This window comes from Vombatus ursinus, unplaced genomic scaffold (assembly GCF_900497805.2).
Source record: "Vombatus ursinus unplaced genomic scaffold, bare-nosed wombat genome assembly UNPS02010304.1, whole genome shotgun sequence".
Classification (NCBI taxonomy): domain Eukaryota; kingdom Metazoa; phylum Chordata; class Mammalia; order Diprotodontia; family Vombatidae; genus Vombatus; species Vombatus ursinus.
The window spans coordinates 5182447-5199149 of NW_020950082.1; the positions used below are offsets into that span (position 1 = coordinate 5182447).

A 16703-nucleotide genomic window follows, 5' to 3' on the forward strand; every position below is an offset into this window, starting at 1 on the left:
AAGGTCAGAGCAACAAGAAAAAAGACCTATATGTGCAACATTGATAGTAGCTATTTTTTCTAATAGCAAAGAATGGGAAACCAAGGGAGTGCCCATCTACTGAAAAACAGCTAAACTGATTTTGCATATGAATGTAAAGGAATTTCTTGTGCCATAAGAAACCATGGAAAAAACCCACAAGAAAAAACAAAAAACCAAAAACCAACTCAACTTTGGAAGACTTGAGATCTCCAATTTATACAATGGATAACCATGATTCTAGGGAACTAAGAATGAAGAATTCTTGCCACTTCTTGATACAAAGGAAATGGACTCAAGATGCTTTAAGATATATATTGTGGACTCAACTAATGTGGGAATTTGATTCCCTTGATTATACACATTTGTTGCAAGGGCTTTTTTTCCTTTGTCTCTTTTCTAATGAGAGGGTGGGTGGGAGCAAGAAGGGGGATAGGGAAGCCAAAAAAAGGGGATCACTGAAGCATCTTTTTAGAAAATTGAACAGCAAATAGTCAAATTAAGGCCAGAAAAAAATACAGACAAGTAGGACAGTTATAGTTTGAAAATTATAGTTTGATCTATTAGCTTAAAAAGAAAATTGAAGTATACATTATAAAGATCATCAATTTCATCTACAACCCTCATTTTCTATATAGCTATGGATAGCTATGAAATCCATTTTATTTGATGTTAAGTTCAGAATAAAAAGCAATACTTTTTTTTCCAAAAGAAGAAAAACAATAAGATTTAGATGTAAAGATGTAAAGAAAAAATATTAACATTTAGAGCTGTCCATGAGTGGAATGGGCTGCCTCAGGAGGATCCCCTTCACAAGAGGTCTTCCAGGAGAAATTTAAATGAATACCTATGTGGAATGCTGTAGAGTACACTACTGTTCAGGTATGATGTGGACAGAACAGCTTTTAGGTTCCTTTGAACTGTGAGAGTTTGTGATCCTATAACTTTATGTTGGGAATCCCAAGGACAAAGAATGAACATTGAAAACCAGAATAATGAAATGGATAAGGCGAAAGGATCATCGCATAGGTAATTCCTCTCCCTTCAGTCTGAGACTTTAAATAAATATACTTGGAACAACCACAGCTATTATACAAATACACACAAAAGCTTAACTCTTCCATTCATGCATAGACATAGCAAAAGAAGTAGTTTTTCACCACACAGAAAACTGTAACATTTCTGCTAAATTTGGGAGAGTCAACCACGAACACAACAGTGTCAATGTACATATCAGGGCTGTGCCAACAATCAATTCAACCAACACTAAGCACTTTGCTCAGGTAATATGGAAATGAAGATGGAGAACAATGCAGTGCCTTGACTTCACAGAACCTACAATGTTCTTTTGCTTGCTCACAAATAAATATAATAAAAAGTAGACTATAATATGGGCAAAGAACCAGACAAAATGCTAGAAGAATATCTGAGAAGGGACCGATCATTTCTAGCTGAAAGAAAAAGTAGTGTTGAGGGAAGATGTGTGAGGCAAGGAGCAACTCATTAAATGGTCTTAATCAGCATGCTTTTTGGATTAATACTGGGAAGAGACTTGAGGAGTGGGGAAAAGCTAATTCCAGCTCACTAAGCAAGATCTTATCAAGAAGGTCTAAACCTGGGGACTGTGAGCTTGTTTTTTAAATAGTGTGATAACTATATTTCCATTCAATTGGATTCCTTTGTAATCCTATGCATTTTAAAAACAGTATTCTGAGAAGGGATTCAGAGGTTTCATTGGACTGCTCAAGGCACCTATGACACAAAAAAGTTTAAGAAAGCCTGATCTAATCAGTCGATAGAGCATCTAAAGATGGCATTGCTTTCAGGGTCAGTTGAAGGAACTGCATAAGTAATTATGTAGAAGAAATGTTAAAAGAACCAGAAAAGGCAAATTCCTCTGATAAAAAGACATAGGATGTGAAGATGTGGTTGGGCTACGACCTGTAATGGTTGAAGTAGTACCCACACAGATGAAATCACAGGTCCCTTGTAGTCTTTATTTATTTTTTTTCAGGCAATTGGGGTTAAGTGATTTGCCCAGGGTCATACAGCTAGTAAGTGTCAAGTGTTTGGTCTGAGGCCATATTTGAACTCAGGTCCTCCTGACTTCAGAGCCGGTACTCTATCCACTGCACTACCTAGTTGCCCCTGTCCCTTGCAGTCTTGAGGAGATGAATAAAACCATACTTCCAATTTCCCAACATTTACTCTGGGGTTGAGCAAGCTGAGCCATCATTACCTTCCTTTCTCACCAGGCCCCCAAGAACTCATTTCTATTCTTAGGTCCATCAGAGTAGAGCAAGTTTCCCCAGTGTCAGTCTCGAGGAGAACTGAAAGGCAAGCATTCTTTACACCTACCCATTTGTTAGAAGAAAGGGAGGAAAATGGAGAGAATTTGGAAAACCATCTGTCTTTTGGTCAAGGCAAGGGTTCTAATATAAAGAAGGTCTCCGTGACACACTTACAAACTTTCCAAAGTTTTTGCCCACAAATGTCAACAACCTATGCTTCTTTCTACCCTGACCTACAGTCCATCAGCTACTATAAGCAAAAGGCCCCCAGGTCTGATAGCATTCTGCTAACCCACTGCATACTCACTGTCATGCCATAGAGTGGGAGTTGTCCATGAACTTTGAACTGATTGGTGGCAGTCAGTCCTCTACTTGTATACAGCAAGACATCATTAAACTAGGAAGGTAAGGAGGATCATTTAAAACTGAAGTGATTCTATTTTAAGAGACCAATAATAATAAATAAACCCAAATAAAGAATCCTAATAACAATAAACCCCAAAGTAAGGTAAAGCAGCTCTCTAAAGCTATAAGGTATATGAGTTGACAGTCTTCATTGATGAAGGGAGTTTCCACCCTGGAAAGAAGACACTATGATCCCTAAATCAAAAAGCAGTCCAGGTTTATAAATGGATACATATCATTTCATTAACTTGTAGGCCTTGAGCCTAAGTTATCACTACCTTTTTGCTTCCCAGTTCCCACTTATATGACCCAAGTCAATGCTACTTCATTCCTTGGTACTAGGTTTCATTTAAATATACAGTAAGTGCAAAATAGCCATCCTTACTTACCAAGAAAAACATACGCTGCTGTAGCCCTTTTCCGGACAGCTTACTGAGGCTGCCCAGGCGAATGAATTCCTGCGAAAGAAGCAAGCCATGAGTGCCTCCTGATAGATTCTCAAGTTGAGTTAATGCCAAGGTCCTTGACTTGGAGAGAACACTGCCCTTTATTCCCAGCTAGAATGTTCAGAAAGGATCTGAACCATGGTGCAAACTTCAGTGCTCTTCATGAAGAGGGATGTTACAGAAAGGAGGACAAACAGCAGGATGAGACATCCCGTGTGCCTCCGAGAGGAATCTAGCTACCCACGAGACTGCTTACGGCAATTTGTATTCTATCCTGCCTCATAAAAGGAATTTTATTCATTTTTCTCCAATCAGAAATTTAACACTCTCAACAAATAATCAAATAATTAAGCCAAATAAAGCAATAAGCTTTGGAGAAAGAAACAGCAAACCACTCCAGAACTCTGCCAAGAAAACCCCAAAAAGGGTCACAGAGAGTCGGACATGACCGGAACAACTTGATTCACATGCAGAATTTAGGAAAAATCGTACGAGATAATAGGGTCTGAGGATGGAAGAGACATCTAGTCCAAAGTCCTCAACGTCCATATGAAAATACTGAGGTCGAGAGAGAATTACTGACTTGTCAAGGTTTCTACCAGTAGTAACAGCAGTAAAATTTGTAATAGTAATTCCATAATCTCTATACCGTGTCATGCAGATTCTCCGATTTCAATAAGAAAAATACTAATATTCTGGAAGTTATTCTATGTCCAGTTTTGCATCTGTTTATTGATAGGTGTTTACAAGGCAATACAAAGAACAAAGTCTTGTTATTTTAACAAAGTTGTAGTTGGCGTATGTGCTATCTTATTCTGCTGACTTCTCATTTCTTATCCACATCACACTGTTGCCTATCTAAGCAGGGTTCTCTAATGCAGTAGACCTGCAGGTCCTATAAAATAAAACTGCATGTTAGACAAATCGGCAAAGAACGAGTTGTCCTATTGCTTTTTCAGACTGTAAGTTCCTCAAGGGAAGGTGCCATGTTTTATCCACAATACCCTCACAATCCCTAGTATAGTGTTGTGTACCTAATACGTGTATTAGTAAGTATTGTACACCTAATACATGTCCAATAAACAATTGATTCTTCAGACTCAACATATCCTTGCACAAACTATTCCAACTTTCTTGGACTTAAGTGTGCTTTTAGGAAAGATGAATTTCATTACTATATTGATCCAAATAGGTAATGTGGAACAAAGGAGAGAAGGCCAGTCTTGGAGTCAGGAAGACCTGCGTTTAAGTTCTGCCTTTGGCACGTAACAGCTGTATCACCTAAATATATCATTTAATGTTCTCAGTGCTGTAAGCAACTCTCTAAGAGTATAAAATATATGAGTTGACAATCTGCATTGATGAAGGCAGTTTCCACACAGAAATTTCCACATACCAATGAAATAATAGGTCTTCCCCCCCCCAACAAATACTTATCTGAATATAGTCTTCTACCCGGAATATAGGTCATAAACCTAAAATAAGATCTCTCAGAAAAGGAAACAAATATTTTCAGTTTATACCCATCTAGTGCCCACATTCCAAGCCAGATTTAGGGTCAAAAGTGACCTATACTCAAACTAATATGGTTCCAAATGTTTTTTATTTGAACAACCAACAAAATTAACAAAACTTCTTCTCTGTGCAATGTAAAATATAAAGAGTAAAAAGACCCTCTCCAAAGATCTTTCAATCTGGTAGGAAAAATAAACCATACAAAAATACCTATCATACAAACTAGGACATGACAAGTGCCTAAGAGAGGTGTGTCATGCAGGCTATAAAAGTTCAGGGGCAGAAGAGAGATTGCCTCTAGCTGGGAAGCAATTTATCAATTGAAGTGGTATATTTTGAAGATCAGTAAAATAACATTTGGGAAACACTTGAATATCCTTGCATGAAGGACACAAGAAGACCATGACATATCCCTGTTGTTATTTGAGGAAATGATGTTAGAACTGAGTTTCGATGACAGAGAAATAGCTAACCATCTATTGAAACGGGGATACATTTCCAGCACATGTTTCTAACAGAACCAAACGTGGAAAGATAGGAGTGTTGCTTTTAACACTGTAAACAATTAAAGAAAGAAAAAGTAGAAGGCATTTTTCCCCAGCCCCTGGAGCCTACAGATAAGTGAGAACAAAGTTCGATCTTATGGAGACAGAGATGGGAGATAATACTTATTATAGCAAACCAATTCAAAGGGGGGGGGGAAGGTTTCATACTACAAAGCATCAAACAGGAATATACTAAATGCATTAACTAGGAGCCAAAGAAGTCCATCCTATTGTGTCAGGTTGTTTCACCAGCTATTAAGTTTCTTTTGTGTTATCTGTGGGCTATTTACAGCCATACCGCCTTCAACAAAAGTCTCTGTCAAGACACTGTTAACCATAGAAAGGGGAAGGAAACAGATGCACAGCATCTTTACACTTGGGTTCCTTCTCTCTAGAGTGCCAAGACTTAGAAGTCAAAATAATAAATAGTTCACTACACCAGGTTCTCCTTTCCAGTTTCTGCCTCCTTTTTCTTCTTTGGGAAAAAGAGGGAAGAGGCAGGCAGGAGAACCACCTTTCTCTTGAACCAGAAATTCAGTCTGGGAGGAAACTAGCTACCAATTCCACTTTATGTTCGTGATGCATTAACACATGTTGAGCTTCTGGCTATAGTTCTGAGCTACCATGTACTAAGAAAGGTCTGTCTGCCAGGCATGAATACTGTCCCAATCTGAATCCTACTGAGCAGTGGGTACAAACAATGTCCCCATAGGGGACATATGGCACAGTTGTGCTACAAATCATTTTAGGAAATAGATTATAAATGGAAAAATAGGTTGGCATGACTGTGAGCAGTTTTAAGACTTTTTCTACCCTCGAATAACAAATTTTCAAATTCTGTTTATAAACTAACTTATCAGAGCCCTTCTGCCCCACATCAGTCCCTTCAAATCATTTTTAAATGGTTCATTCAATCTTGCAGAATTAAAGTCACTCATTAGAGAATCTTCCTGATGACTAATAGGCACAAATGTTTCATTCTCTTCAGATAGGAGTTCAGACCATGAATGAGTCATGTCAATTGGATAAATAAGAAAACACAGTGATAAGGCGATTCTGCAATTCTAACCTAGGGCTTTGATTTTTATTCAGATTTCCAACTAACTATAGGGAAGACCCAACAAAATTATAGCCATATACTCACATGGCTAAAAAAAAAAATACCTTTCCAATTATACATGTTGGAATATCAAAGAAAATTTGTTTATAATAATTTCCCATGGAAAACTTGTTAGTCACTTTCTTTAATATACAAATTTATCCAGAGAAATTGAGTTCTCAAGATGATTACAGGCTACTTCACAAGTAGTTTCCCTAGGATCCACATGAAACAAATATGACACTAAATGCTTAAAGGATTAAGTAGTTTCTACTCCTGCATGGCAGAGACAAATACTAACTTTAATTTCCACCCACCTCTTTCCATATATAACTATTCCAACATGCTTCCAACTGAAAGGAACTGTTTTGTGATTTTGATGTCTGAAATACCCAGGCTTCCTGAAACCAAAGATTCCAACCTTGGAAGATCAATTGATCTTTCCTGTATTAGATAAATTAAGGCTTCCAGTGTACCTCTCTCATACAAGACCACAGCATTGCACAAAAAAGGTAGATTTATATCCATGGAGTTAACATGTAGGGATCAGGAAATTGGTGATCCCATAATAATTCTCAACATCCAATCAATCCTGTATAAACAGTTGTGTTTATAACTATTGTCGTTTACAACGCCCTTTAAAGTGTGCAAAGGACTTGACAATACACATAATCTAATCTGATCCTTACAATAACTCTGTGCTGTTATATTATCCCCATTTTATAGATGTGGAAACTCAAAGTTTCAGTATGATGACCCGCCACAGGTCACAGCACTAATGTTGCAAGTCTGACTTTAAGCCAGGTTTTCTGGATCCATTCTGAAACACTATCTCTCTCTGCATCTCTTTATGACGCTTAAGGTACTATTTTGAAAAGTTTGGCACAGTGTCGTAATAGCTCCTATAGGAGGACTGTATTCTAAAAAGCAAGTTTAAAAAAAAAAAGGCTATATAATAGGTTTGCGATTTCCCCTTTAAGTTGGTAATTCTCTTTGCCTTGGAGTGAATGCATCTCTATAACAGGCTTTTCTTCATTCAAAGATGTCAACATGTAGCTCTGGGCTGCCGGAGGATTCTGGGTAGATGAATGCAAAATGATATAAATGAGCTTGCCTCATTCCCAGAACCATGAGCTGGCATTTGATTCCTGAGCAGCTTGTGAGGGAAGGAAAAAAAAATGACACCCTTAGGAGAAAAGCAAACCATTTAGGTAAGAATTAAAGGGTTGCTATGATTTGATTCTCTGTAAACTTAATTCATGGCATCAGCCAATCAATCAATATTTATTAAGTGTATTAAGTACCTACTGTGTGCCAGGTACTGTGCTAAGTGCATCGGTCTTCACAGCATTTTTCTAAACACGTTAGGGGTAAAAAGAAAAACCCCAGAGGGGAGATAGTTTGCCACTGGGCCTTAATAAGAGAGAATTTATGCAGGCATATCTCATTTTATTACACTTCACAAATATTACTTTTTTTTTTTTTTTTTTGTTTACAAATTGAAGATTTGTGGCAACCCTGTGTCAAGCAAGTCTAGGGGTACCATTTTTCTAACAGCATGTGCTCATGTCATGCCCTAGCATCACATTTTGGTAATTCTGACAACATTTCAAATTTTTTCATGATTATTTTATGTGTCATGATGATCTGTGATCCATGATTTTTGATGTTATTATTGCAATTATTTTGGGGTGCCATAAACCGTGTCCATATAAAATGGCAACTTAATCAATAAATGTGTGATCTGACTGCTCTACCAACTCGGCCATTCCCCTGAATCTCTATCTTTTGTCTCTCAACCTCTCTTCAGACCTCCTCATTCTCTGAGGCACAACAATACTGAACTTAGGCCAATTAATAACTCTGCAATGGCCTTTTAGTGTTCAAATGAAAGGAAGAGTCAGCTGATGAGGTAAACTTTTTTGTTGTTTTATTTTAAAAAATTGCCCCAGCCACCCCAACCTTCAGCAAACACCTCCCTGATCGCTCAGTAGCCTTTGACATCGAGGAAAGACCCTCCACCTGCAAAAAGATTACAACTCACTGAAGGCTCAGATGATGGTTAGCATTTTTTTTTAACAATAAAGTATTTTTAATTGTTATATGCATTATGTTTTTAGACACAATTCTATTGCACACTTAATAGACTATAGTGTAAACATAACTTTTATGTGCACTGGGAAACCAGAAATTCATGTGACTCACTTTATTGCCATATTTGCTTTATTGTGGTGGTCTGGAACCAAACCCACAATATCTCCGAGGAATGCCAATTTAGAGTTTGAAGGTTTGCAAAATGTGATCTCATTTGATTCTCACAACAACCTAGCGAGGCAGGTGCTATTATTATCCCCATTTTACATAGGAGGACTGAGGCAGGTTAAGAGACCTAGCAGTGTCTAAGGCTGGATCTGAACTCTGGTTTTCCTGACTCCAAGTCCAATGTTCTATCCACTGCACCGACTATTCTGCCTAATTGCTTTTCAGACACAAACTGATTTAACATGAAAGCATGGGGAGCTCACCTTTTGCTTTGCTCACAGGTACCACACACTGACTTATCCTACTTACCCGTCCCGGGATTACAAGATTGTCAATGCCAATCAGATCTTTCTTGAGTTCATGTAGCTTCTGGAAATTCTCCATCTTTATCATGGTGCCATGGAGCTGTGCCACCATTTCCGTAATCTCTGCCAGCGCAGCTAAATAAAATAAAAAGGAAAGAAAGCTCTAAGTGTTTATGAGAGACATGGGGGCTTATTGGGTTTTCTCCCCCTTCTCCAGTTCAAGCTTCAGGATAAAACCCTCTAGGATGACGATGTCAGAAACCATCTTCCTAGGGTTTAAACAGCATTGCTTCCCTCAGAGACGCCAGCATAACAAAAATGTAATGATTTACTTCCAGTGCTAGCTTACTTTGCTTAGGTTTCTCAACAGCATTTGACACATATAAACAACCCCTTTACTCTTAGTTCCATGGGGTACAATTGGCCTTCAAATATAGCAACCTTGTGGCAGGCAGTAAAGAGAAAGGACCAAATCAAAGTGCTTATAGATTCTGTCACTAGGATACAAAAGATCTCTGAAAGTTATTGTAACTGAAAAATTCATTACCTTGTGGTCATTCTGAATATAGCCTCTCTGAATTTAGCTAGGTTTATTCTCAGATGGATGTGACTAGAAGGGACTGGAGAGATCACTTTATAGATAAGGTAAATGAGGCCCAGAAAAATAAATTGATTTGCCCAAGGTAACAGTGCTAATGGTAGAAACAGGGCAAAAACCCAGGTTCCTTTTAGTCATGGAATCTCACATTTGGAAAGTACCTTGGAGGCCATCTGGTCTAAGCTGTACCTGAACAGAAGAGACCTTTTAGTCCTAGAGCTATTATCACTATTAAAAAAAAAAAGGTAAATATTTCAAAGGCATTAAATCAAAAGTTCCCCAAGAGTAAGGGAAGGTTAAGGGCAGGCCAAACCAGGGATTACATTCTCTGACAGACTATGGGGAAAAGACTCTTGCCAGCAGCATATTGCTTTTCAAACCACTGCAATCTAGCTTTCCAGGTTAGGAGGAGCACCAATTAACTCCTTCTCTGGAAAGAAAACAAACTTGTGAACATTTTCCACTTATATCAACAGCATTAGAAAAAAACAAAACATCACCAAGAAAATCCATTGCCATCACCTTTTAAACTTCAGAGTTAATAACGTACAGAAAATCCATCACCTCACAATTCCTACACGATGCCATTACTGGCATAAAAGTCCCTCTAGGTATCAATCTGTGAGTTAACAAAATTGCAGATGCAGCATTAAAATCCAGGAAACCTGAATGCTCTTTGTGGATGGGACAGCTGGCTCTTTCTACTTACCTCTGCAGTCCCTGAAATCCGAGTGGTTTGGTGGGTAATGCTTGCACAACCTCTCCATTATCTGCTTATAGTGCATAAGCCTGTGCAAAGGCCGAAGGAGGAAGGTGTTGAGAGGCAGATAACAGACTTTCTGTAGCTCAAAGTCTCGACAGAAGCTCTCCAGTCTACGAGAGTTCTTGATCCCATTTTCCAGTTCTACCAAAGCCTCGTTGTGCTTCCACAGGTGATTTGTCAGTTGCTTAGAGAAAGAAAAAAAAAAGGTACATGGGGAAGAAACAGATTTGACATTTGTAAAAATGCAACCTATATTTGGATCCATATGTATACCTGTCCATGCGTTGGGGGAGGTGCAAAGACAAATGGGGCAGTGGATAGAGTGCAGGACCTGGAGTCAGGAGGATCTGAGTTCCAATCTGGCCTCAGACACTTACTAGCTCTGTGACCCCGGGCAAGTCGCTTAACTCTATTTCCCTCAGTTTCCTCATCTGTAAAATAAGCTGGAGAAGGATATGGTAAACCACTCCAGTATCTTTGCCAAAAAAACCCCAAATGGTGTCACAAAGAGTTTGACACAACTGAACAACAACCACAAAGACATTTATTTGAAACTTGACACAATATAGCTCACTTAAAAAAGAAAGTTTTTTGAATTAAAAAAATGTTCTAAGTTTAAAACAACATTGATGGTGTTAAATTTATATCTATTGGAAAATAATTAGGCAGATCTTGAGTATACATTGTTATAGTGTGGCTAAAACAGAGAGGACACATAATAAAGATAGCAGAATAAAAATAATGTCAGCAAAAATATCCCAGCTAATGTACTCAAATGGCAAAGCTCCCTGAATAATGTCAATATCCTCCCTTGCACACAGGCTAGTAACAGCCCTCTCAAAATAGAAGGCTAATAATAAGATATTCACTACATCACTCCTGCAAGTATGTGCAGTGGATGGTGTGGGAGAGGAGGTAGAGAAATGACAGAGGGATACTCCTTCTAACATTTTTAATAGGTTTCTGGTAATGATGACTTTAGGCAAAACAATGATACAAGGGCACTTGGAAAATTTCTTTCCTTATTTTTCTTTTGCTTGCACTGGCCCCCATACTATAAACATTCACAGAAGTGGTACAATTTTTGAAATGCCAAAGCAGCAAGGGAAGCTTACAGAATGACAAAATAAGTTACTAGGCTAAAGATTTAGTACACAGAGAGGGAGGGGTGCGGGTGCGGGTGTGTGTGTGTGTGTGTGTGTGTGTGTGTGTGTGTGTGTCTGTCTGTCTGTCTGTCTGTCTATGGAGTCGGGGAGGGGTGGTTATAAATGGAAACCATCACAGTTCATGTGGTCTTGTAAGACGACTGGACTGGGCTGGAAGAAGAGATCTGATATGAACTGAATGTCAGCACTTGGTATGAAAGTGAAATGCTGTAAGTAGCCAGGAAGGCAGCTGTAAAAGAGAAAACTACCATGAGAAGAAAAGATAAAGAAGGGCAGAGCAGGAAGACAGCACAAGACAAGACAAGGGAGATCCAATGTATGTTAAGCATTGAATGTTTCATGGTGTGGTACCAGGTACTATAAGATGCGAGTTAAAGTAGGCACGGAGGTGTAAAATCTTAGAGCTTCAAAAGCTTAAGCATAGAGGATGCCAAAGGAAGACTGGTAAGCAAGCATAATGAGGTTTATAACAAGCTTTCTGCGTAGAAAAGTGGAAAACGAGGAAAGGCTGAAGAGGACAAGAAACAGGGAACCTAGAAAGTAGATATCATAAAAATGACACTGGACATGGGCAGATGTGAGGACAAAGGCATGAACAGAGCAAAAGAGGACAAGAGGCAAAACTTCAGAAATGGAAAAGACATGAGCTAGTCTGCAATACACGAATCTGTGTGCTTCAAGCTATAATTATGGCATAAACATTTCATCTTTGCCTGAGAAACATATTTAGCAGGAATTCGTTTATCACCAGAAATCAACCATATTCTCTGATATCACATGCAAGATTATCACAGTATTTCAACTGGAAGGAAACCTTAAAACATCATGTAATCCAAATTCCTAATTTGTACAGATCAGGAAATTGGAAAGAACCTCAGAAAAGTAAAATTACTTGACTAAGGTCACATAATAAATTAGTGGCAGAGTAAGGACCCAAATCCCTTTTAGCTGACTTTCAATTCTAGTCTTTTACCACTCTTTACTATATCACAACTAAAATAAGAGCATTGTTAAAGTAATTAGTAAAAGAAAAAATAGGGCATATTATTTAATAACTAATAATACTACAATAGTGCAGCTAGGTGGCACAGTACATAGAGTGCTGGGTCTGGAATCAGGAAAACCTAAGTTCACATCTGACCTCAAACACTTACTGTGTGACCCTGAGCAAGTCACTTCACCCTGTTTGCTTCAGTTTCCTCATCTATAAAATGAGCTGGAAAAGGAAATGGGAAATCACTCTAGTATTTTTGCCAAGAAAATCCCAAATGGGGTCACAAAGAGTCGGATGTGACTGAAACAACAACAAATACTATAACATGAATTATTAATTAATATGATATTAATTATCAATAAAATATTCCAACCAATGGCTTTAAAAAAAATAAAAAAGGAGAGTGACCGATGAGTTCGAGAAAGACTCTCATCAATTTTCCTTTCCTTCTCACTGCATGTTCCAGATTTCCTGAGTCATGTAATCACAGAATGTTAAATCTGGAAGAGACATCAAAGCTCATTTTGCCCATCCCTGTCATTTGACAGATGAGAAAACTGAGAAACAGAGAAGTTAAGTTATAGGTCCAAGGTTATTTAACTTGCCACAACTAATTTGTGGCAAAGCTGGAGCTAGAAACTGTCTTTTGATTCCCAGTTCAATGCTCTTTCTTGCATTGCTACTCAAGAAAAAGAAACACTTACCTAAATCATGTCCATGACTAAGTTAATCTCTTTGGTAAGTGCATTAAGTCAAGCCTTAAGGATAATTTTTATTGTCCTAGACAAATAGTTTATTAAATTCCACCCTCTTGGCATACTTGAGCATTTTACTTGCTCCTAAAACTTATGCTCTCTAACAGTATCTGGCCAACTGGGATGGAAAAAAGTTTGCTTTTAATTTAATTTAAAAGCATTTATGAAGCAGTCCTTACATAAGACGCTAAGTTAGGCACAGGTGATACAAAGACAAAAGAAAACCCAGTCTCCTCATGAAGCTTCCATTATACTGGGGGGACTGAATGTTTACATAGGGTAAATCAATACCATAAACTTAAAAAATAAAGTTGTTCAATTTGGATGGAACACAGAATATATAAAGAATAATGTAAAATAATCTGTAATAAAAAGGTGAACCCAAATTAGGAAGGGTTTTAAAACAGGCATTTGCATTTTGTCCTAGAGGCAACATGGGGTCATTGACGATTCCTGAACAGGGGAGTGACATGGTAGATCTGGAAGATTATTTTGGTAGCTTAGTGGAAGATGGACTGGGTAGTGAAAAGACTAGAAGGAGGTGGACCAATTAGGATGCTACTGCAATAATCCAAGCAATAGGTTAAGAAGCATGGAACTAGAAAGTAATGTGAGAGGAAAAAGGGAGATAGATATATGAGACTGTGGAAGTAAAATGGACAAGACTTGCCAATTTATTGGCTATGGGGAGTGAGAATGAAGACTCTAAGATAACTCTGAGGTTGTGAACTTGACTGGCCAGAAGGATTATGATACCCACAAGAGAAATAGGGAAGTTCGAAAGAGGGGTAGGTTAAAAGGGAAGGACAATGAATTACATTTTGGACATAATTATGTTTGAGATGCCCCTATAATATATCCAGGCGGAGCTGTCTAGCAGGTAGTTGGGATGGGGATGCAGGTTATTGGGCTGGAGAGTGGGGGGGGGAGGGAGGAAAGGAGAACTGGAGAGGAGGGCTAGATATACATTCATGGGACTCCTTTGAAGAGAAGTGGTCACTGGACCCAGGGACATTAATGAGCTCACTCAGAAAGAGAATGTATAGATATAGATAGGTAGATAGACTGACAGACAGATAAACAGATAAGAGAAAGAGAACAAGGAAGGGAGGACAGAAGGGAGGAGAGGGAAGGAGGGAGGGAGACAGAGGGAGACAGAGAGAGAGAGAGAGAGAGAGAGAGAGAGAGAGAGAGAGAGAGAGAGAGAGAGAGAGAGAGAGAGAGAGAAGATATCTTGAAGAAATTCCTTAGTAGATAAGTGAGGTTGGGTTATAATCTACTCAAAGGCACTGAGGAGTGATCAGGCAGGAAGGAAAACAGTATCAAGAAAGCTGAAAGAAGAGAGGCAATCCATGAGACAGGGGTGGGCAACTGTGTCAAAAGCAGTAGAGAGATGAAACGGGATGAAGTCTTGTCATTTTAAGTATTTACAGACCTTTGTACTCTATATTCATTAACAGAAATTTTGAATTTACTGAATTTGTAAATAAATTAAGTTTAGTAACTTGAAAACAACCTAAAACTAAAGTTTAGTTGCAAGAAATTGGGCACTGTTTTAAAAATTAATAGAACATTAACTTATAAAGCACTCAAGATGTATTCTATTTATCTTGTGAACAGACACAGTTCTTGCTTTATGTAAATGGACCAATGTGCAGACCTCTATGTAAAGCGATTTTTCTGTAATGTAAATTTGTCCAAGGATGTGGGGAAGGGAGGGAGGAAAGGAACCAGGAAGGGGCCTTTTGCCCATGGAAAGAGGGGGCCAGCACATGGTTTAAGGACATGTGGGAGCTGGGGACAGAGAAGTGAAAGTAGGAGGAGGAATGCATGGGGGATGGGACCAGCCATGTGGGGGCTGGCTATAAGCAAGAGGAAGAATATGTGTGGAAGCAGAGGGGGCCAGGTGACAGGCAGGGGCAGTGGACAGACATGAGGTACCTGGGCCTGGCTGGACAGAAGACAGACACATGGGTGGATGGGTAGGGCAGAACAAAGGTCTCCTCTCTCAGTGCTAGAGATCTCAAGCCAAGCCCCCAGTCTACTGTTGGTCACTCCATGTGGCTGTTCTCCTTTCACTTGAGGGATTTAAAAAAAATTTTTTTTGGGGGGGGTGGGGAGAGAAGGTGGGTTGGAAGGCCACAGAACACCAAGTCAAAGGGCAGGAGTGGAGAGAGAAAGCACAGTACTGTACAATAAAGTTAACACAGTTTTTTTTTTTTTTATGGAATGCTTATTTCTTTCACATAAAGTGAAATTTGTGTAATGTGAATTTACTTAAAGTAAGAACTGTGTGTAATCTTTTAGATAACTACTGTCATTGATATATGATCCTTAAACGTTCTTGGTGACTTTTGTACCCAGGGTAATAAAAACAAAATCAACTTACTTTCCTAGATGCTTGAAGGTTTTCCAAATAACAATCACGTTACATAGGTAATAAATAAATCAACAAACAATAATTAAGTACTGACTCTGTGCCAGCCACTGTTCTATGTGGTGGGGGCAAAAAGAAAGAATTAAAATAGTTTCTGGACTCAAAAAACTTATTCTCTATGGAGATTAATTAGAAATACTGGGAACACAGTCCACATTTTGTAAATTCTTTTGGGTGATTAATATTATCTGTTTTACAGATAAGGAAACCAAGTCACTAAGGGGTAAAGTTACCCTATATAACTTTATATGCAAATATTTGTTGAACTGAATTATGTCAGAGCCCAGATCTCTGCACTACAATGTTCTATTCTCTCTCAGGACAAGAAAACTTGCATGTTCTCTATCTTGAATGTAAATGATAGAATTGACTATGAATTTCCACATGCTTGTGAATTCAGATTTGGGTCTTGTCTAGGCAATACTAAAACACTCATTTAAAAAAATAAAAAATTGGAGGCACGTAGGTGGTGCTGGAGTCAGGAGGACCTGAGTTCAAATGTGACCTCAGACACTTGATACTTACTAGCTGTGTGACCTTGGGCAAGTCACTTAACCCCACTGCCTAGCCAAAAATAAACAAACAAATAAATAAATAAAATTAAAAATTAACAAACAAAACAACACAAAACAAAAAGAACAGAACAGGGTAGCTAGGTAGCACAGCGGATAGAGCACTGACCCTGGAGTCAGGAGGACTTGAGTTCAAATCCAGGTTCACACACTTACTAGTTGTGTGACCCTGGGCAAGTTACTTAACCTCAATTGCCTCACCAAAAACAAACCAAAAAAAAAATTTCAACATATTTACCAAGAAATTTCACAATCAACAAATCAATTGTTTATTATGTTGTTATTGTTCCCACATTTCTTAACTGTCTGAGTCTTCATGACCCCATTTGGGCTTTTCTTGGTAAAGATACTGGAGTGGTTTGCTACTTGCTTCTCCAGCTCATTTTGCAGATGAGGAAACTGAGGCAAACAGGATTAAGTGACTTGCCTAGGGCCACACAGCTAGTAAGTGTGTGAGGCCAGGTTTGAACTCAGGAAAATGAGTCTTCCTGATTTCAGGCATGGGGCTCCACCCACTGAGCCACCTCGCTGC

The 16703-nt window shown here is 38.6% G+C and overlaps 1 protein-coding gene across 2 annotated transcripts in view; it reads right to left on the bottom strand.

Annotated features, from left to right (window-relative positions):
* FARP1 (FERM, ARH/RhoGEF and pleckstrin domain protein 1) overlaps positions 1–16703 on the bottom strand; it is a 331129-nt gene that overhangs the window by 16439 nt on the left and 297987 nt on the right. For both annotated transcript variants that reach the window (XM_027854091.1, XM_027854092.1), the window contains exons 18-21: positions 10194–10431; positions 8891–9021; positions 3104–3172; positions 2617–2706 (exon numbers count right to left, since the gene is read on the bottom strand). In XM_027854091.1, the coding sequence (XP_027709892.1) occupies positions 2617–2706; positions 3104–3172; positions 8891–9021; positions 10194–10431 (528 nt within the window). The remainder of the gene's footprint in view (positions 1–2616; positions 2707–3103; positions 3173–8890; positions 9022–10193; positions 10432–16703) is intronic.